Here is a 22,873-nt window from a genome sequence, read left to right on the forward strand (position 1 = left end):
GATATAAAAATTGCCCTGTATAAATGAAAAGCAGTAACACAGTAGATGTCAGGTTCAAGCTTTTCAAAAAAAACTAGGGACTGAAATACATACAAAAGTAAAAATCAGTTGCCTCCAAAGTGGTCTTATTGTACAATGGGAAAGAATTTCCCTGCATGGATTCTAAAATCATAGTTAACTTAACTGTTCATCAATCCAATGTACCCTGCCCTCACATTTAACTTATTTGTAAATACTTTTCCAAGGCTACCTAAACAGTTAACTAATTGGTTAAATATGCTGCCTACATTAATTCCTGTTAAAATTAAAGAAATCAAAGGTCCATTTTTGTTCTTTTGCAGTGTCTGATATATTTTTAAAGTATTTGATGTTTCAGATAAGGTGTTTATCAGGTTCTTAAAGCATTTAGAAAATGGCTCAAGGGACAATTTTTAGCCCTTTTACCTTTAACATATTCATTATATTGGATTGTGTTGAACAGATTCAGTTGTTCCTTCCTTCTTCTGAAACTCTTCCCTACTCAAATAACTTAAGAATCTAAGACATTATCAACATAAAGAGGACAATTTGTTATTTATTTCCTATACATTTGGAAACACATCAAAAAGAACAAGTATTCCAGGTTGTGTAAGTAAAGTTATTCAGTAGAACTTTTTTCTTTTTTCTTGGGTGTGTGTGTGCATGTGTGTGTGTGTGTGTGTGCACGTGTGTGTAACAGGTAATTTTTTATATATATTATTTTTCCAAAGAACAAGATTCTAAATAAAAAACATTAAAACATTCCTGGAAGGAACCAATATTTTGATTACACAGCTTAAGGGGCAAATGATTATCAAAACAAAACTTCAAAGATCGCTATAGATACATGTTTCAGTTCTCAGGCTTTTCAAATCTCAAAGACAGGAGCATTGCATTTCATTCAGCAAATAACAATTTAATCCTTACAAAGGAAAATTTCCAGAATACCAAACCAAAATGTATACAGTGACAACCAGGATTATGTTAAAAACAAAGGAAAGAAAAAGAACACCTTTGTATGATATTAAAACAGAGAGTATCCTTAAAATTGGGAAACTATGTTGATAAAAACATATTCATTAATTTATTTAGCTGTAAGATGTCTGTTTATTAAAATATTTGGGTTATAATAAATATGCAGGTATTGAATTTTATCAGAATTAGCCCACACTTATAAATCACCTTCCACAACAGCTAAATACCTGATAGAATTTCGAACAGCAAAATGAGGCATATAAATTTCAAATAAGAATCTCAGCCTATGAGGTTTCTCTAATTCTAACTGAAATAAAGATTTTGAGTATACAATAACTTTAGCTTATTTCTGTAAATTGGTCCAATTTAATGGTAGCTTCAGAAAAAAGATGTTCAACAGGTAGTATTTCTCAGGCATTATAAAAGCTCAGTACAATCAATTCAAAGTAGCAATCATGCTATGCTCTATCTAAATAAGGCTCTCTGAGGAATTACAGGTTTATACTTGTGCGCTCTGAGTGCATTTTCTGATTCAGAAAAGTAACTAGTTGTGTAAAACCCAAACATGAAGTAAGTTTCATACCATTCTTTGTGAGATAGAAAAAAAAAAAATCACAATACCAGCACTTTTATTTAGGTTGACAGTAAACTAATCATAACTTGAAGTGTCCAAACAACCTCAATAACTCAATGGTCTAATGCAACTGGAAGAAATACTTTTCCTTCACTTTTACAGAAACTGAATTTATTGATATTAGTATCTGGTTTGTGAAAGTGGCAACTATTCAAGATCTAAAAGTCTCACTTATTTTAAACACATAGCCGAATTCTGACCATTTATAGTCAATGTAACTGTCTTGAGCCAAAATAACAATGAATATGTAAGATAAATTTCAAAGGTTTTATAAGTATTAATGGCATTCCAAAACCTCTGGAAAGATTATTTGGTGGGGGGGGGGGAGTTTCTCTTCTCCTTTGACAGTTTAATCACTTTCCAATCAATTTTGATTTAACAGTGGTTCATGGGATTAATTTTTTAATGAGTTCTTAGAAAGTTGCAATTGCTTCCAAAATCAGAAACCACACTACACCAATGTAATGCTGTCATGGAGATGTTTACAGAAAGGTGCAGATAAGAGCTCAGAGGTGAACACAGGTTAACATACACTAGACTTCAAAATAATAATTTGTTTGTACAGTACGGCAAGACAAAATATTCTGTATAAGAAGTCTAAAAATCCAGCCCTAATTTTAATCCATTTCTATAAATCATAAAAACAAGGGAAAATAGGCATCTATTCCAGAAACTTCATATACCTGTGGAAAACAGAACACAAGTAAATTCTATTCGAGATTAACCTTAATCTCCAATAGAGGACAGCAAACAACCTACACATTTTAAATTTTGGAAATACTGTGAAAATCTAAGCCATTAGACTCAATAGTAGTTTATGATCAGTAAACATTTCCTGTTAAATAACACAAATAAATTCAACCTAAAAGATGCAAACTGGTAGGTCACAGGACTTTAAAACCTTTCCATTTCAAAGGCGCAGAGTTACAGCACATGTATAGGATGGGGTTTTAAAATGGGTATGCGTAAACTTTTCCATGGTGTTGGTGTATGTGCTTTTTTTCCCTTAAAGAAATGTCTCCTGCTTACAGTGTAAAAGAATCTCCACCACTCTGTCTGCAGTTTTCAACCAGAAGTCCTCAATGTACCTTAAGCCAAACTGAGTATTAGGTATTTTACAGCTTTTACAAAATGGCTGTAAAATTCACATTATGGGCATACACAGCTCTTTGATCTCACTGCACAGAATTCATAGCTGTTCAATAATGCTATACCATTACACCACACACCTTAAACTATTCCCATTTTTCCACAATTCCTTCCAAAATCAGCTTCCAAAGCAAAGCAATGTAACATGCAAAGTTCCTGGGAGGGCTTGTTACACAAAAGAACAGCTTGGATACAAACTGATCTTCACAATATCCATCTTCTGTTGGGCTTGCTTATCCCTCCTTTCCCTCCATCACTGCTAAAGGTGGGTGCATTTGAATAATGGAAAGAGGAGACTCTTCCATCACCACACCCTCCCAGAACCTCTGCTTCTGGTCCTCACGCAGGGATTCTGTGTAGGTGATGAAAATCATCAGAAAAGAGAAGCTGTCCCTTTAAAATGCCCTGCTCTGTCCCATATCCCACGTGGAACCAACATCAGCAGCACTTTCCCATTAACTTCAATGTGATGCAAGAGGCACCATCCTTTTCTATACGTAAAACCAGAAAACCTCAGCTGAACATTCCTTCCTGAGGATGAGCACGTGAAGCAAACGTGTCAGGAAGGGATAAACCCAGCAACTGCCCACCCCACCCCAAAAGGTGCTCCAGTCTTACACACCAGCCTCTGTGTGCAGCATCACCTCTCTACCCCTCCTCTGTAGAGCCTAGTTTGAAGAAACGAGGGAGCCACCAACAAAACCTGAAGCATAAATGCGACGAAAATGCCATCTAAAGCCGGAAAGGTTTATTCTTCCAATCACACATATTAACTCTATTAAGAAAATGGCATCACTTTTTTTTCCAACGGAGGGGGGGGGGAACCCCGCAACGATCATTAAAAGAGAGTTATAAAATAGCAAATATAGTGTTTATCTTATCTCAGATCAGTCCACATTACCAATAAGTTTAGCAGTTTCTGCACTACCACCTCCCCCCCTCCCTCCCCCTCCTTCTCGAGCATCGGATTTTCACGTTTTCTCATTGTCGGTTGAGTTATAAAAGGCTTTTGCCCTTCGAAAGTTTTAAAAAATAAATAAATATTAACTCCTTGGTCCCTGCAAAGTCAAAATGGGCTTCAGGGGAAAGGCGGTTCATCCTTCTACCTTGAGCGAGAAAAGGGGGAGCATCCCGGATTTTTTGGGATTTTTTTGCGATTTTTAAAAAATTTTTATTTGGTTATATGCCTGAGTTCTCCCTCCATTTTGGTTGTTTATGATACTGACAACAAGCTGTCCCTGCTCTGTGCAGATCTCCTGCTTTCATTTACCACCCCTCCTCCCGCAGGCACACACCCCGGGCTCACACCTCCCCGTAGACCCCGCACCCCGACCCCGACTCGCCCACCTGAGGAAAGGGCAAAAACAAATCCGTTTCTCCAAAAAAGAAAAACCTCTTTTGAAAAAGGGGCAAAGTTCCCCCAAGTCACTCAAAGTGCCCCCCAAATATTGCCGACTGCGGGTTTCCGCCAGGCCCTTTGGGAAGCGACCTTCCCCCGGGATGTTTTGGTGGAAAATGCGGAGAGTTTACTCGTAAAACTGAATTTATATTAATTTTTCCCTTATTTTTCGGGTCTCTAATGTCTTCCGCTCTCGCTGCTGCCGCTGCCGCTGTCACAATATTCACAGCACCAGAGCGGAGGAGGAGGAGGAAAACTTTTCAAACTTTCCAGACCCTGAAGAAAGGGTTTTTTTTTTTTCCCACCGACCTCACCTTCGGGTCTCCAGCCGCATCGCCCCCTGCCCTGTCAGCAGCGACTCCGGGAGTCCTCGCACCCCCGCTGAATGATTTTATTTTATTTTTTATTATTATTTTTCTCTCTGGGGTCCTGAGCAGGGGCTGAGAGTAGCACAAACTTTTCCTCCTCCTGCCGCCGCCGCGGCTCCTCTGCCCCCTCGGCGAGTCCCATAATTTAAATAACCCTGATATTTCTCCCGCTAAACGCCTCTCCGCCGCCCCGGACCCCGGGAGAACTCACCGCGGGGCTTTAACATCCTCCCTCCGGCCCGTCCGCCGCCTTTACACCGCCCGCGGAATTTCTAATAATTTTTTTCTCATATTTCGGGCTGGACGCGGCGGGCCTGGAAATTGTTTCCTTACGCCTCTTTCCAGCAGCCATTGTAGTGTATGCGCTGCCCCTGCAGCCCAACTTGCAGCTGCCGCCGCCGCCGCCGCCGCCGCCGCCGACGTCGCGCCCACCGCTGCCTCCCCCGGCCCGCTCGGCCGCCGCCCCCGCCTCCCGCCGGCCCGCCCCCTGCCCCCGCCCGCCGCTGCGCCCGCCCCCCCCGCAAGCTCCGCCCCGGGGTCGACCACTGGACGCCGCCGCCGCCGCAGCTGGGCCCGCCGACTGGCCTGCCAGGCCGCCCGTCAAGCCGAAGTGTTAAGAGGCGGGCCGCGGCGCGGGGGGGGGGGGTCGTGCGGGGCGGGGCCGCGCGCGCCGCCCCGCCCACTCCTCCCGCCTCGGTCCTCCTCCCGCCGGCCGGGGGCGGGGCGAGGCCCGTCCGCCCCCGCCGCGCCAGGCCCCGCTCAGCTGTCAGTCAGGCGGCGGCGCGCCCCGATTGGGCCGGCGGCCGCCGGGGAGCGGGGGCAGCACGTTGGGATGCGCGCTACTTAAGGTCCCGCTGCGTGAGCCATTGACGTGTTTGGAGCTGGAGACGGCCTGGGCGCTGCTGGTGAAGCGGCGGCCCGAGGTGAGTAGTTCCCCGCCCTTCCCTCTGCGGCGGCTGCCGGGCTGCGGGAAGAGACTGGCGCGCCTGGGCCGCCGCGGGGCCCGCATCCGCTTCTCCGGCGTGGCGCCGCTTCCACCAGGCCTCGCCTGGGCGCGGGCCCCTTCCCGTCACATCCTCCCCGCAGCACGGGTCTTCTCGGGCCGGGGACGAGGAAGTTGCCCCCTGCCTGGGCACCCCTGGCCCTTCCTTCACCCTTCCTTCACCCTTTTTCCCAGCCTTTGGAGCGTAAATGCCTACCCCTGCCCCCAGTTCCCTGCGTTTTCCTCTCCCCCTGCTCTTCTGGGCGCCGTCGAAGGTGAAGGTCGGGGCAAGGTGGGTTCACCTGCGCCCGCCGTCGGGGGGCCGGGCAGCTCGTTGGAGGTAGCGGGGCCTGGGGCTCGCCTGGCTCGAGTCTCCGTTCGCCTTCCCCGCCCCCTCCGCAGGGCCGCCGCTACTTCCTGACCCTGCCTGCCTGCACCCAGCCGTGGGTTAAAGGCTGGAGGGCCTCGCAGGACGTGTTTCAGCTTCCCGACGGTTGCCCTGCGGTGTGGGAGGGCCGCAACCCCTGCCTGGGCAAGGACCAGCACGGGAGGGGTGGGCTGGACGGGTCAGCAGCGTTCGCGTCCCCCTTCCCTTGCAGAGCTGCTCGGAGTGGCGACCTGAACCACTGGGTGGGAAATCAAGAAATACTTTTTAAAGCAGTTTGCCCTTTGGAAAAGATTTTAGGGCTATTCCTCAAACGTGCTGTGCTTTTGCGGCCCCTCTCTCAAATCGTTGGTTTCTTTCTGACTGTCCCCTGCAAGTAGAGCTTCGTCACGTTTGTTTGGTACCTTCAGAAACTAAGTAGATAAGGCCTCGCTGGCGGAACACTCGAACTTGACTTCAGCCCCGCTCCTCACTGTAAACTGACATTTCCTCTTCATTTCCAGTTGATAACATGAGGATTCATGCAAAGAAGGTGACAGTCGGAAATCCAAACTTAGATTGACTTGTATTTAGAATCCGGAAGGGAGAGGAAATGAAAGGTGGATAAACTCCTACAGCAGACCTGATTCGGTATATGTGATGTTACCTCGGTGTTATTTGTAAAGAATTCCTGACCCATGACAATGATAAAATGCGAAGCAGAACACTTTCACAGGAGGCAGGCAACCTTTCTGTCTGCGTCTGATCGTTGTTGAGATTATATCCAAGGCATATGAACAGCTAAGCAGAGTTCTTTGCTCTCACGGCATAGGACAGATGTAGAAAGGAAGGCTGTGAATTTACTTAGTGCCCTCACCTCTCATAAGAAGAAGTGAAGGCTGCAAAGGAATTGTATTCAGGAGAGGAAGAAGCTTCTACATATAGTTGGACAGCATCTTGAATTTCCTTTTTGCTAAGATGTTTCTGCTAGCTAGGTATACTCATGTATTGGTCAGTGAAGATGATAAAATAGAAGGATTACTTAGTGGGTACTGAAAAGACCCCCGAACGATTAGACTTTTTTCCATCCTTCTTTGCAAAGGTTATCTCCTTTAGCCTGGACATCGTGATCTTTCTCTTAATAAAGAAACGGAACTAGTTGACTCAAGATTCAAATACCTTCACTTTTCAGGAGTTGGTGGGGTTTGATTGTTTTTCCTGAATGTACTTTATTTCTTTTAACATGACTGATATGTTTTGATGATCCCATCTTGGGCAAGGAAAGTAGAAACCACTTTGTACAAAAATTCTGAGCTCTGTCTGGTTATACTGATGCAGTTTTTATTCAGTGGTGTTTTTGGTAAGTCATACTGCATTATTTGCTGGCTTCTCCTTTGACCTCTAGGTAGAAGACAGTTAAGCTAGAACGCCATTCAGGAGTAAGTTCCTTAAACTTAGTGCAGAGCATTTAAAAATATTTGTGGGTGGCTTAATCGATAGTATGCCAATACGTTGAAATAAACAAAAAATTACCTTTTAGTAATTAACAGTTAGTTGATTATTTTTTTTTAGTTTCCCTTTTAGTTCATTTCTATGACATGTCTTTGAAGATAATAGTATACCAATTTCAATTAACTTCATTATAGAGAGTAGTTGTCCTGGGATAGAGTCGACATACTTGTTATATGAGTATACGACTTGACTTGGAATCACTAATTGGCCCTTAGAGAACTGTGGTCATCTTTAATGGATAAAGGCTTCTTCAGAGCTGTATCTCTGTATACGGCTTTAGTTGGAAGATGAATGCTCTACAGTAGCATTCCCTGACTTCCTTCAACCCTGGGAAGTACCAGCTAAATAGAAGATGCCCCTGGAAGTTAAGTTTCAGATTTTCTTTTTTTAACTTTTCAGAATGTCAACTAAGTAATAACTTTGTTTTGTTTTTGTTTTTGGTATATCGGCCACCCCAGGGCCGGCCATGGAGTAGACATTTGCGTACTTTAGTTAACAAATGTTTTTTGCTAAAGTTGGGTTGTACTAAAGTATTCCACCCTTATTTTGTGTGCTAATCCATATATCATAAGGAAGTAATAGAGTGCATGCGGTATTCTTAGGTTTCGTTAATACATTTAATTTTAACCTTTAGAAATAAGAGTAAACTAAAACCAAATTTTAGCTGAATTGTCTTTCTTTCTGGACATTGTAATCAAATTTCAGTAGATGCACTTTAGGAATTTAAATAAGGCCTTTGTGCTGAGGCACAAGTCAGTGCAAAGGAGAATCACATCCAAGTCTTTACTCTGAAAATACAGAGGTTATATGAGTTCCTCACTGGATAATCATTATGGCAGAATTAACTTTTCAAGTACTTGTGGAGCTGATGAGATTTACTAGCTTATATTGTCATCCACTGTGTAACTCTTCCCCAACATCTGCCTGCAGGAAGAAGACAGGTAGGATGTCCGTGGTAGCTGGAAGGCTGAGAGATCCTGACATAAATCCTTGCTTGTTGGTAAGCCAGATCGCTTTTAATTGTCGCGAGTATTAAGTTGGAAAAACAGGCTTCTTCTGATTTTGTGGGCATCAGTTTTCTGCAGTTCTTAAATAAAGTTATTTCTGTACGAGAAATATTCCTGGCCTGTGTATCCTTATTTCACTAGAGCATTTTTAGATATTCATAATCTAGCTAACAAGGATTCATCTCTTTTAAGTTTCCCTAATTTGTATAACATCACTGTTATACTAGACAAGCATGTGTAACACAGAGGAAATTCTTGAGTCCAAACATGCAAAGATGGAAAGTAGGTATTTTTAAACGGTCACTGAAATTTATGTTTTGATAGCAATGCCTTCATCATGTCCCTGAGACAGCCTGGCTGAGGATGAGGGTTGATAACTGAATTAGGCTATTTAAAGCCTGAAGGTTTTCACAAAGGTATCACGTAAACAAAACATTTTGTTGTAATGGTAAAGCTTTATTGGCATTTATTTGGTAAGATTTAGCGGTTCTTACTTGTGGCATTGTCACCCTTGAATAATGCAGTCGTTGGACTGGTGCTATGAAAATTATATTCCCGATCCTATATGCATTTTCCAAATATACACATTCATTAAATATTTGGCTTAGAAGATAAGCTTTGCTACACATATGAAATCTGTTTAACGGCTTTACTAAGTCTCTTCAGCTAGACCATGTTTCTTAGATCTGTGAAGCAAGTTACCTTCCCCTTTATTTAAAGCTTCCCTTTAGCTGGAGTCTCGGAATCATGCCTTTCACTTTGAAGTTTGTTCTCCAATCTACTTCCAGTTCAGACAGCTGAAATTTAACTCCCAAATGGCAGCTACCCTCCTTTGAACTCTTAGCCCTGTGTTGCTCCTTGTGGTTTTGAAGTGATATTAATGATAACCTATTAAAATTGCTTGCATAATTGTGTACTTACTTGCGTAATGGAGCAAATGATAGCCGAACATACGTTGAGATGAATGTTGTTAAGTTACCTTGCAGACCAGTCTTTAGCAACTTACTTAGGTTCTCAAAACCACCTTAACTCAAACATTCAAGTCCAAGCGAGAACTTGGAGGGGCGGAGAGCTGCCCTCCGAGTTGGGAGACTGAGTTTTGCTTCCACATACAGCAGTGATTCCCTCCCCGCTCCAGCCCGCCTCGTGTGGCTTGTGGGATCTTAGTTTCGAGACCAGGGATTGAACCCAGGCCCCGGCAGCGGAAGCAGCGAGTCCTAACCACTGAGCCGCCAGGGAACTCCTTGCACCGTGATCTTGAGCACGTTGCACCTTGCCTCGGCCTCTTCATTGAACGGTTACTGGGTTAAGTGATCTCAGTCAGTGCTTCGACTCAAATTCCTGTGGTCAGGTGTTCAGAAAACTGACGCCACTGTGAAAAGGAAGATGTCTGCTTTGAGCAGAACGAATGCTGGGATAGTTGGAAAGATGATTCTGTTCCTGTTCATTATCTGTTCGTCCAAATGAACAAAAAGGAACTATTTCACATTACCTGCTCTGGGGGGGAAGCAGCTTCAGAAGTTTGTTTTTTTTTAGATGCCATTCCACCTCTTAAATGATACCTATCTTACCTATTTAAGGAATCTGATGCTTCTACCAGATGTATGGATGAATATAACTATGACAGAGAAAGGTGTTCCACTCACTTCTTGAAGTACAAAAACTGCCGGAAGTTCTGGGTAAGCCTAGTTTGGTTACCTTTATGTTGAAACTCATCTGTTCGGCTTGAAACTGAAGCCTGAAGTTTGTCAGCACCCACAATCCTTCCTTAGTGATGGCTGTCGGAAACTTACCTTTTTGACTTTATCCTCCGTGTGCCCTAAAGGATCCTTGGGCGCTCTCGTTAGCTGCCTCACCCTCTGCCCGTGTGTAAGGACGCAGCTCTGATAGAGGTGTGTCTTCCTACGTGCATGAGTGCCTGCGGCCCTAAAGTGATAGCCTTGTTACAATTGGAGTTTTCTGGAGGTGAGCGGACTAGGTGGCTCGTCCCCGTCACAGCACGCATCAGGCTTCCTTTTCTCTTCTTCCTCTCCCGCCATCACCCGTGGTCCCATTTTTGGCGGACGTTGCCATATAATTTCTGTTTCTCTGAGCACTGGATCCAGCTACTTCCTGTCCCTCTGCTAGCTTACCTGTTGGTTTCATTTGGCAGTTATTCCGTAGCTCCTCTCGATGGGCCTGAAGTTACAAAGTGTGTCCTCACCCCAGTTACAGTTAACATATTCCTGTGGGAAGAATCACTTCTGTTTAATTGAGAATCGTCTGAAAACGGTATCTGGAGTCCTAGAATTCATTCTTCGTTGTTTTTTAAACTCGGTTTTTTACGTTTCCTTTCTGAAGACCACAATAGCAGAGTACTGGCAACTAACTGATTAGCATTTAGTACTTGACTGATTTTGGTTTTTCTTTTTTGCACGTACACACAGAATTCTGTCATGATCCAGAGAAGACGGGATGGAGTGAAGCCGTCTATGCCTACAGCAGCAGAGAGAGACATAATCTTGCAAGCAATGGGCAAGATGCCCTATTGAGTGTTTGCATTAAAGTGGTTTATTTAACTCAGAAGCAGATGAATATGTTTAATAAGTGGTTACGGTAACTTCTTAAGACCTTCCAGGCCTTACCCAGACAGATCTCAGATTCCACCAGGGGAAGCCCTGTGTCCTCTGTGTTTGCTCTCAGTGCCATAACAAGAGCAGGCCGCTCTGGCTGTGCCGTGTCACCGAGTTTACAAGACTTCCTGAAGTCGGGAGCGTCAGGAAAGAGTCCATGAAGAGTCGAGCTTTTCCGCTGAGTTTCGAAAGAGAAGTAAGTCGGGAACGAGGAAGGACTTAACAGGGGTGAAAGGGAAGCAGTGCTTGTGATGTGAGTGACGACATGATGGAGGGAAAGCTGGAGCCACATCTGGAGAGCAGTGTGTAGACGGTTCCCCCTGGAGGGTGAGGTGGGGGACTGAGTGGTGGGGAGAAGACGGGAAGGTAAGTCCAGGGTGGCTGCGTGGTGGGCGTCTAATCCCAGTGTGTTAGATCCCTGCCCTGACTTCACTCACGTACCTCGGTTTAAAAAGGTTAGGGGAGCAGGGGAAAGGCAAGGTTGGCTGAAGTGGCATGAAAAAGAACTGGCTGTCTTCATTTTCTTTCTTTAAGGAAAGGCTTAGTCGAAGGATTCTATAAAATCTATGAATACCGGAGAACCTTGTGAAGGCGTAGTATCCTTGAACCACAGTAATGGAAAGAAAAGGTGATACTTTCAGAAGTAGGATCTCTGCTTGCAGGGTGAGGTGGACCAGGAGAGTTTGGGGCCCATCAAGTGATTGCAGCACCGGGTGAGGCCGGAGCTCAGCTTCATTTAATGATAAGAAAGCAGGAACGTTCAGCATAGTGACCAGGTGGATTGTGGAGCAGCCCTCAGGCTCACCGCCTTTTAAAATCCAGTTTGTTTCATTTACAGAATTGTAAAAGATACATTATTTGATAAAATTTAATGTACTTATAAAGTCAGCGAAAACAAATAGTTTGTGTCCCTTGTTTTCATCTGGTCCTGGAGCAAGAGTAGTGTTTTCACTGATGCTGACAACAGACTATCCTTCTCGTTGGTCTGAATCCAAAACCCAGGTCAGATGGTTTTAAACCATATGATCTTGATTTCCAAATGTGATTCTATTTGAATAAAAGATGGATTCTTTCAGAGATTCTTTGATTTGTACTGATTGCTCTAAAATGATGGGTTAGAATAGGAGCTGACAAGAAACTAATAGATACTATGTAAGAAGCATTTCAGTACTTTTAAGCTTGTTCAGGGGCTTGGAATTTTAATGTCACCCTTTTAAAGGTACATACCAACAGCAGCATTCATCCGCTAGCTATTTGTCCTGGCCTAGCTCTTTTTTTTTTTTTTAACAGCAGGTTCATTGAGATGCAGTTTGTAAACCATATAAGCCGTCTATTTAAAGTGTACAATGCGATGGCTTTTAGTGTACTGACGAAGTTGTGCAGCTGTCCCCACAATGGATTTTAGGGGGCATCACCCCAGAAAGCAAGCCTGTACCTGTTAGCACACAGTTCCTTTCCTCCTAACACCACCCTTCCTCCACTTCCCCAGCACGTAGGCAACCGCCAACGTACCTTCTGTCTCTAGAATTGCCTGTTCTGGACATTTCCAGAAATGGAGCCATGCAACGTGTGGTCTTTGGTGGCTGGCTTCTTTCACTTAGCCTCATGTTTTCAAGGTTCATTCCTGTTGCGTGTATCAGTACTTCATTCCCTTTCACTGCTGAGTAACCTTCGATTGTATGGCTGTACCACCTTTTATTTATCCACTCATCAGTTGATTGGTATTTGGGTTGTTTGCACTATTGGCTATTTTATGAGTCATGTGGCTTCTTGAACTTCTGTGCACGAGGTTTTGCGTGGACGTTAATTTCTTTCTGGATGTATACCTAGCAGTTGAATTGCTGGGTCATACGGTAACTGTGTTTAGCCTTTTGAGGAACCAGCAAAGTGTTTTCCAAAGTGGCAGCACCATTTTGCAAGGTATCAGAGTTCCAGTTTCTCCACGTCCTCATTAACCCTTATTATCTGCCTTTGGTCACAGCCATTCTCGTGGGCGTGAGCTGGGGTCTCACTGTGGTTTTGATTTGCGTTCCCTGATGCCCAACGATGCCGAGCATCTTCACTTGCCTGTTGGCCACTTGTATATCTTCTTTGGAAAATGTTCTTCCGGGTCCTTTGCTCATTTTTAAATTAGGTTGTGTATCTTTATTACTGAGTTGTCAGAGTCCCTTCCATACTAGATACAAGTCCCTCATAAGATACATGGTTTGTGAATTTTATCTCCCATTCTGTGTGGGTTGTATTTTCACCTCGTGGTGTCCTTTGAGACACAAAAGCTTTGAATTTTGATGAAGTCCAATTCATCTTTTGTTGTAGCTTTCGGTGACATATCTAAGAAAAGGTCCAAAGGTTTACATCCACGTTTTTTTCCAAGAGTTTTATGGTTTTAGCTTTTATGTTTAGGTTTTCGATCCATTTTGAGTTAGTTTTTTTTTTTTTTTTTTTTGAGTTAGTTTTTGAATGTGGTGTGAGGTAGGGGTCCAGCTTCATTCTGCTGCACACGTGGCTGCCCCGCCTGTCGTCCCTGCCTCTTTCGTTGAAAAGCCTGTGGTTTCTCCTGAATTGTCTTGGCGCCTTTGTGGCACAGCAGCTGATGGTGTTTGTGAAAGTGTTTCTGGACCTCAGTTGTGTCCCACTGATCCCTGTGTTGATGTCTGTGCCAGTCGTGCACGGTCCTGATCACCGTAGTTTTGTAGTGCTGGTGCAGCTCCTCGATGATTGGTATCTATAGGTGTGTTTTCTATGAAGTACTTTTGAAGACAGACTAACTGGGGATTTCTGATCAGCAAACTCTTAACATATGTGAGCATATGGCTCTACCCAGGTTCTACCCAGGCAACACTGTTCAGTTCTAACTTTGTCTTCAGTAGTTTGCTAACTTCTTGTTTACACCTTTGCACACACCCTGCTGACTTCGGGACACTATTCTTGTAACCTGGCTGTTAGAGATCTTGTTGCACCACTTGAAGGGACAGAGTCCCAGGGGTTTCCCCCGTCATCACTGTTAAATTTGCCACTCTTTTAATTTCTCTTTCTACGATTCTACTTTGGGAGAGGTGAAGCTGTTAAATTAATTGTGTCAGGACGTGAGTAGGTGCCTAGAGAAGTTTGGGGGGCAGGCAGGCCTTTGGAAGCAGCTATCGACTAACAAGGTGCCTAGAAGGTATTTTACCGTGTTCCCGTGCATCTCACGCTGGTAGGAAGCGTCTCCTCGCAGGTTCCGTGTGTGTGTGGTATGCAAGACCAGTCCTTTTGAGAATCACTGTATCTTATCTGAAAGCTCCTGGAGGATGCAGCAGTGTCATTTGTGGTTCTGCCCATAACGCCTGGCAAGCGTCTAGTATGTAATAAAGGATCAAAGCTGCGTATGTGTTTGCGGAGGGAAAGCTTTTAAAATTGAACACAATGAAAAATTTTCAGGTTCACGGCTTCCCTGGGGGAGTAGTGGTTAGGAGTCCTCCTGCCAGTGCAGGGGACACGGGTTCGAGCTCTGGTCCGGGAAGATCCCACATGCCGCGGAGCAACTAAGCCTGTGCGCCACAACTACTGAGCCTGTGCTCTAGAGCCCGCGAGCCACAACTACTGAGCCCACGGGCCACAACTACTGAGCCTGCGTGCCACAACTACTGAGACTATGCTCTAGAGCCGGCGAACCACAACTGCTGAGCCCGCATGCCACAACTACTGAGCCTGCATGCCTAGAGCCCGTTCTCTGCAACAAGAGAAGCCACCACAATGAGAGGCCTGCGCCCCGCAACCAAGAGTAGCCCCCGCTTGCCACAACTAGAGAAAGCCCGCGCGCAGCAACGAAGACCCAACGCAGCCGAAAATAAATAAATTGATTTAAAAAAAAATAAAAAGGAAAAACACGCAGGTTCAAACAATGCCAACGGGTTTACAATGCAAATAAATCTGCCCAGGAGCAGCCAACGTCAAGGGTTTTCACGGTCTTATATGTATGCACGAGCATATCTGTATATTTGTTTATTTGTTTATTTGTTCTGCACAAAAGGCACGTCATAGTACACGAGCGGAGGCCCTCTGCTTTTCTCACTTAGCAATATAGTATGGAACAATTCCCCATGCGTGGTTACAGATTTACTCTAGTTCATTGGGCAGGTACACCGTCCTGGAACCAGTCTCCCACTGAGGGGTCCCCTCTTAGGAACGAGGCGACAGCTGCGGTTCTTTGCTTGTTCCGTTTTTATGTGTATGCTACGTGTGTAGGAGTGGAAGGTTTCAGTAGTTTGCATCGTGTAGATGTTGCTAAACCCCCTCCCACAGGAAGCATACTCCCACTCCCAGAAGCAAAGCCTGAGAGTTTTCGTTCCTCACGCCCTCAGTCCCACTGGGCACTTTAAAACTTTCATCCTTGTGAGTTGGTGAGTGAAAAGTGGAACGGGCGTATTTGTTTCCTTTGCTCATTTTTTTTTTAGATTGTTGGTGTGAGCAATTTGGGGAACTCTTGGTATAGTAAGGGAATTGCCTCTTTGTCAAATGTATTCTGTATATTTCTCCCAGTTTGTCTTTTAACTTTGTGTTTTCATTTCTGAGCAGTGTTTTACATTTTAAGGTAATTAAGTAGATCAGTCTTTTTGCCTGTGGTTTCTGGTGGTCAATAAACACTAAATGAATCCAAGTACAAGCACTGCACTTGCAGTTCACTTCTGCTCAGTAAACATCCGCCAGGTGCCCGCAACGCGCCAAGCGCTGGGGTAAGCGTGCGGGAGGAGCCAGGCACCGCCAGCCGCAGGGGACTTAAGGATGCTCCCAGGAGCGGCCAGGGCAAGCTTCCCAGAGGGGGAGTGGCCTCGACAGACACGAAGGGGCACGTCCTGTTCACTGACTAGAGCAGAGTAGGTGAAGGGGATGCGGCAGGGGCTCTGGACAGGTGGGCTGGGCTCACGTTGTGTGTGGCCCTGAATGCTGTTCCCGGGACTTAAACTTCCCTCTGTACAGAAAGAAAAGCTCTGCAGCGTTCTGAGATGGAGAAGGTCAAGTCCCGTGTGTGTTTAGAAGGATAGTTCTGGAGGCGCTGAGACAGAGGTTATGACCCTGGATCCCTGCGACCATCTACACTGTTGCCCTCGGGAATCCTCGCCCAGCTCCGGGTCCTTCTTGGGACCGCAGCCCACAGAACCTCCCTAAATGCAACCCCAGCAAACCCCCTGCTTAAGCTTCCCAAGACCTGCCGTTACCTCAGGATAGACATCCACACTCCTTCCCCTAGTTGCCAAGGTTCTCTAGATCTGGCGACATTCGTAAAGGGTGCAGCCTTGAGCAGGATGCGGAGGATGTGTTTTTGAACACACGAGGCCCAGGCTCTGTCCTCAAGGACCTTAGACTTCAGAGAGGGAGGCAGACGGGAATGTACCCGCCACTCCTTCCAGACACAGTGTCTTCCCCGCACCATCGCTGCCCCTGGGCGGCCCGGTCCTCCCCGCCGAGCGCCCAGGCCTCCTGAGGCCACAGTCAGGTCTCAAAGGGCCTTTAGCCCCCCACCCCCTCTGCAGCTTCCCTGCTGCCCCGGTCAGGGTCCATCGCGCCCCCCTCGCGCCCCCCTCACCGCCCCCGCACTGCAGTGGTTCTCACTTCATGAGTTCATATGATCAGACGAGGTAGAACCAGGCAAATAAAGTCACCCGGATGGGCTTTTAATTTTTCACCTTTCGTTTTTATTTTGCAGAAGCAGAGTAAGAGAAATGTCTCCTAAGTGTGAAACGCTTTGTTCTGAAAAGGAGAGTGAAAGAGGTGAACCGGTTGTGCTTTGAGTTATGAACATAGGAACAGCTTTCGTGGACAGGCACCCGCATCAGGAGCCGCCTCTGGCGTTGGTCGTGTCCACACTCGAAGCCCGAGACGGTGGGGTTGTGCGCTCAGATTCTCTCTTTATCTCATCACTGCGTTTAGAGACCACAGATGTGTCAGCTTGGTACCGACTCGGATTCCTCCACCAGTTCTGACTGTCCTCCCAGAGAAGGAAGAGAGTCAGGACTGTGTCCCGGCCCGTCTTCAGGGTGGACAGAATGCGGAAGGGGCAAGTGTAGGGCTTTGAGATGGGGGAGGAGAGGTGAAGTGAGCACCGAGGGTGGAGGTCGTTCACACTGCAAATAAAGCTTCCAACGCCAGGGCCTAAGCCAAAAACCTCACTTCATACCCGGAAGCGAGACACAGCACGATGTGCAAACGGCACTGCATTTGCAGTCACGGTATCCAGGTGTGAGTTTGGGCTCCATCCCTTACTGCCCACACAGTCCTGAGCAAATCGCTGACCCTTCTAGAGCCTTTCGTACTGTGAATACGCCCTAACTGTCCTGTAGGTTGTTGTGAAACCCAAAGCAGAGTTCACGTGTGTTGTGCAAGTAGGTATCATTAATATTATTAATATTTGAAATGCGCTGATAAAGCTAGTGGATTTGTATGTAATCAGCAAAAGCCTGGCTGATTTTGGTCCCCTCTGAAAACCGTAATATCAACCACTACAATCTTCTTAACTTGACCGCCTCCCTCAATCCCTCCCTAAAAAATACCCCCAAACTCCATCTCTGCTAGAAGAGGTTGCAGGAAGCCAAACTGATCATTGTTTTATTTCACGCCCTCACTTCCAGTTTTATAATGTAATTTGGCCCAGAATGTTCTCTTTAATTTTCTTCTCACATTCTACCACTATCCTAGTCACCTCATGTATACTTGAAATCTCTAATAAGCAAGAACAAGTACAAAAAAATTCGTTTTGGGGGTGGGGTCAGATTAGAAGAACAGGAAATATTTACCAAGTCACCCGGAAGAAACTCACTAGGCACCGGTATTCAGGGCCCAACTTGCATGAACAGAATTGACCGCGGGCCGGATGGTCCCTCTGCCGGCGCACAGGAGCCCTCTCCCTCTTCTCTTCCAAAGCCGTCCTCTGTTCCCTTCAGGAATCGCGCTGGCCTCTTGGTGGGTCAGCTCTGCCTCACACTAGGCCTAGTCCCACGCCAGAAGCGGCTCTTCACCCTCTGCACCTCCTGGTGCCTGGGCGCTAAGTGCAGCTCTAGTCCGCTCTGTCCGTAATTAGATGCTGGTTTCCATCATGTCCCTGACTGTAGACCTAGGTTGTCCCCGTCACATCCTGCACTAAACTGCAAAAGCAGGGACCACCATGATTCCTGGTGCAGCACCTTGCAGTTTGCAAGGTATCGTCAGAAACACGGTCGTGTTTAACTCGCAGCCCACCCCTGGGAAGCCGGTGGTCTTCCTGGCTCGCAGATGCAGGAGTGAGACTTGCAGCTTATAAACTGCGTTTTGGTGCAGTTGCCTCCCTACCCTCGCATTTCTCGGCGTGGTCCCAGGCTCCTCAGCGTCTTTCCTCTCCTTTGCGGCTCCTGTCTCTGCCTAGTGTTCCAATTACTATTCATTTCACCATCTAGTACTTATTGAGTCTTGGACACAGATAAAAGGCTTCTGCACGAGATGTAAAAGTGAATGAGGGTTTATACTCTAGGGAGAAACTTACAGATTAATCAGCGTCTGTGACTGCGTGACTGATTCTTTACTTAAACTTCTAAGAAGTCTTTCAGATGTTTGGTGCCGGGTGCCCTGTCAACCCTACCTGCTTCTTCTGCTCTTGAGGTGACAGTGGGACGTGACGTTGCTGAGATGACCGTGCTCTTTGTCGAGAAGAGCATGGAGGGGAGGCCAAGGTCTGGGTCATCTGCAAAGCAGACTTCTTTCCTGGATATAAAGGTGGGTTTTGTCATCTTGTTGTGCCGAAGTGCTTCCTGACACCTGTGCCCCTTAGAGACTGGGGACTTGTGGCCAGGGGTTGGGGCGTTTTCAGTTCGTGGTTCATGGGGTGGGCTGCTGGAGTTGTCGTCTGTCTCCCTGCTTGCTTCTCCCTTTCAACATAGATGTCATCTTGTAGAGCAGCATTCCAGAGCCTTGACAGCTTCTGTATGTAATTCCCACTCTTGAAGAATGTCTTTCACAACCTCAATAGACTATATTTCTCCACGTCTTGGGAAAACAAGACCGAACAACGCCAAGAATAGCAGCAAACCCCGCCTGGTTAACTCTCCCGAGTCCTGTTCCCGGGTGGGCGCGGCTCCCGCCCCCCATGGCCGCGTGGCCCCCGAGCTCCAGCACAAGAGGGCTTAGGACAGCGTTTGGGTCAGTTACCTGTATGTCTCTAGAAACCCCTTTATCTATCATTTGGGGATGGGGGTGGGGTGAAGATGTGGAAAGCAGAGGAAATCAGGGACAGGGTGGGAGGGGTGCGGCTGGTGGTTGAAGGTGAGGGCTCCGCTTTGTTCTGGCTCGATTTGTAACCCCGCTTCTTTCTAGCTGTCTTAAAGCTGTGGGCTTTGGATAATTACTTAGATGCAGAAACCTCAAGTTCTGCAGCTGTAAAATGCCCACATTTTATAGTTCCTGTGAGCATCGAGTCAGATGATGTCTGTAAAAAACTTAGCACAGGGCTTCCCTGGTGGCGCAGTGGTTGAGAGTCCGCCTTCCGATGCAGGGGACGCGGGTTCGTGCCCCGGTCCGGGAAGATCCCACATGCCGCGGAGCGGCTGGACCCATGAGCCGTGGTCGCTGAGCCTGCGCGTCCGGAGCCTGTGCTCCGCAACGGGAGAGGCCACAACAGTGAGAGGCCCGCGTACCGCAAAAAAAAAAAAAAAAAAAAAAAAAAAGCTTAGCACAGTAACTGGACCATAGGAAAGCAGCAATAAGTGCTATAGCTATTTTTATTCTGTATCCCTCCCTTTTGAGGAGAAGGAAAAGTAAATATCCTCATGAAATCTCCATTCAAGGAGATTAAATTTTGAAAATTAGAGAGCTTATACTTTGATTTTTTCTTCGCGGGAATAGTAGATCAATACCACTTATTTCCATGTTGTTGACCTCCTCGTGCTCTCAAAAGAGCATCCTAGTCTTGACTAAGAGTTCCTTAGAGCTGAGTGATTGCAAAACTAATTATAGTAATTCTATTATCTGGGTATCTTTAAGGGAGGGGGCCAGCTGCGTAAGATTGCATGATTTGGCACCAGTAATCTTCAAGGAGGCAGTAGCATATTTACAAAGAGAGTCTGACTGTCTTCTAATTTGAAGAGACTTTCCTCCTGAAATGTTTATGGCTCTGAAGTTTTGAGTACTTCTCTAAACGATAAAACAAATGATGGGATGGATTTACTTAGAAGGGGTGAACAACCGAGAGAGAACGCATTATATATTGAAACATGGGGCTCTTTGAAGAATATGGGTCAGACTGGACGAAAGAAATGGTTTTTGTTTAGGTTAAATAAAAGTTCTGGGCCACTGGGATTACGGAAGGATGTAGAGAGTGCAGAAGAAAAACATGGACAGGGTTTAAAATTTTGCCAAAGCTTTGTACGTACAGATAAGGAACGTAAGCAAGGAAAAGATCTAGCAGTCTATAGGGTATGCTTTATGACCTGAGCATTAGAGAAATGTCCGTCTTTTGGCATTCATTCATTTGTACAGCAAAAGCCTTTTTGTTTGTTTTTCGGCAAATACTTAATTGAGTACTTACTATGTGCTACACTGTCCTTGGAACTTAAGGTTCATTACCAAACGAGATAGGCAAAGACTTGTGCCCTCATGGGACTTCTATGACTGAAGAGGGTGACAGAGAGACTATGAATTAGCAATAAACACCATAAATGAGCTAGTGTATTAGAAAGTTATAAGTGCTGTGAACGAAGGGATTATTAAGGCAGGAGAAGAGGGGCGAGGGGTAACGGACGTCGGAGGGGGAGCGGATGTGGATGTGCTGAGTATGCTCACCCCTCCGCCAGCAGTTGGGGCCACCACGCAACGGGTGACTTCGCTTCTTGCTATTCTGACTTTGCTTTTCTAATGGGCGTCTCCTGGGTTTTAGGATATGGAGGTAAAAGAGGTCATACGAGTGTCCCTGGGAGAGCAGGAGAGCAGGAATAGGCACTTAAAGAACCTGGAATCACACTTATTGAGGTAATGGAAATGCACAATGAAAAGTAGTGTTGAAGCTTCCCAGGGTCCAGGCAACCAAGGACTACAGGGAAGGCAGGACAGTGAGTGGGTGCCATGAACTCAGAAACCACATGCAGCAAGGAGCGAGAGCTGTTGTCATACATAAAATAAACAAAGGCTCTGCAGGAAGGTTTTGGATTCAGAAACGCTTTGGATTCTGGATCTATAGAGTGCTAAACACCTTTGAAGAAAATCTCTTCCCACAGGGGATTCTAAGATCCCAAGTGAGAAACTCAGTTACTGCCTGCTGACGTGACTCCCAGCACCTACATGGCTGCCTCAGGTTCTCTCTTTCCTCCAGGACGTGGCACCGCATACCCGTGGTCAGGCTCGGAGCTGTGGTCAGGGGCTGGTGGAAAATGATCAGGGTTCTCATTTGAGGTTGGAGGAATGTCATCTCAGGTAGAGGGAAGGAAAACTTCTTTCCCTTTGAGGAAACATGCTGTGCCCTGTCCTAGCTGCCGGGGACCTTGCTAAACACTCTTTAGTGGACCTTCACCTCTGACAGAGGCAAGCAAACGTGATGAATCTGTCTCAATCGCGGAGGGCGCCTCTAAGCCAGAGGGAGAATTTGACCGCCTCTGACCTACTGCTATACATTTATGCCAGAGTCGGGCCCCGTTCCCCAGTTCCCAGCCTTGGACTGAAGAACCGGGTCCAGAGAAGTGGAGGAGCGAGAAACCCTGTGGCAAATTCCAAGACCTTCCCAGGGCCACCCTGCAGCCCGCCCCTGAGTGTGATGGCCCAAGTGTCTGCGTATCCGAGGACATGATGCGACCAAGGATGCTCTGACCACCTACCTAGGTCAACACGGTTTCTCCCTTCTGATGCTTCGAGCTGGTGCTTGAAACCTCACCAGAGAATGAAGTAGCACTTCTTAGAGTGTGCTGGAGGCATCGGTGCCTCCCGAAAGGAACCGAATGAATGAGAAATTCACCTCTACGTTCAGAACACCCTACATAGCCCACCCACACAAGACGTTGCCCAAGTCAGAATATTTCACAATATTCCACCCAAATTAAAACAATGGAGACAACCAGGGAGAGTAATAGGAACTGTGTGCTGTAACCAAAGGAAGAGAGAGCGGAGTCTGTGCGCCCACAGACACATCAGTGAAAACTAGGCGGCTGACATTTTTGCAATTTTTTCCCAAGTTTGGGAGATTCTTCTGCAGCAGAGTTTCTGGCCGTCAGGAAGGGGATCACAGGAAGCGTAAGAGACACGTGTGAGACAGAGAGAAGGGCACAGAGCCGGGGGCACGGACGCATCTTTAATTTTCACTTGAAGCTAAACATTTTTATAGAGACTCAGAATTTGCTGGCCTCACGATAGAACTGCTACAAGTGGCAATTGTTCCATAATGTAGAAACAAGGGAGTGTTCCACAGAATTGTGTTTTTCCCCTTTGGTTCTCCTTGCTTCCGTGCAAAAATGTTAAAAAAAAAAAAAAGTATACTTGGTGGTTTATTCTAAACAAATTCACTTTGGCACCCAGGTATTGCTCAAGCAGCCAACTTAAGTACTTATTTTTAAAAGTGTATTTTTGACTTTAAACACTTAAATCCATTGTGGTCTATCATGTCAATATATATTTTGGCTTGCGCACGGCTCTGAGAAGGCCTGGTAACATTCCTTAAAGGAGTCTCGGAAAGGCTCCTGCTGCAGAAGCATGGCCTCCCTGTTTCCAGTGCAGATAGCTGTGCATCCGAATACCTTCCAGCAAGTTCTGAGACGGCCTGTCCTCCTTTCTGGGAGCCAAATTCAGGCCCCGACAGTGGAGGAAATGTACCAACCAAATGAGTTGTTTTTCAGTGAGTGCAAATAGAACCCAAGAGCCAGTGCG

General features: G+C 46.1%; 1 protein-coding gene across 8 annotated transcripts in view; it reads left to right on the forward strand.

Annotated features, from left to right (window-relative positions):
* The first annotated feature begins 5,338 nt into the window (after positions 1–5,338).
* Positions 5,339–22,873, forward strand: part of CHCHD7 (coiled-coil-helix-coiled-coil-helix domain containing 7) — a 62,616-nt gene continuing 45,081 nt past the window's right edge. For 3 of the 8 annotated variants that reach the window (XR_004346386.1, XR_004346387.1, XR_004346388.1), the window contains exons 1-4: positions 5,355–5,466; positions 8,332–8,401; positions 9,989–10,087; positions 10,835–18,745. Coding sequence is in view for 2 of the 8 variants with exons in the window: in XM_032609461.1 (XP_032465352.1) it covers positions 8,348–8,401; positions 9,989–10,087; positions 10,835–10,939 (258 nt within the window). In the remaining 6 variants the exon portion in view is untranslated. Of the gene's footprint in view, positions 5,467–5,506; positions 6,541–8,331; positions 8,402–9,988; positions 10,088–10,834; positions 22,334–22,873 lie in introns of those variants that run through there. The other 5 variants (XM_032609461.1, XR_004346390.1, XR_004346389.1 and 2 more) reach the window with 5 other exon arrangements.

The sequence above is a fragment of the Phocoena sinus genome, chromosome 17, assembly GCF_008692025.1.
Source record: "Phocoena sinus isolate mPhoSin1 chromosome 17, mPhoSin1.pri, whole genome shotgun sequence".
NCBI lineage: Eukaryota > Metazoa > Chordata > Mammalia > Artiodactyla > Phocoenidae > Phocoena > Phocoena sinus.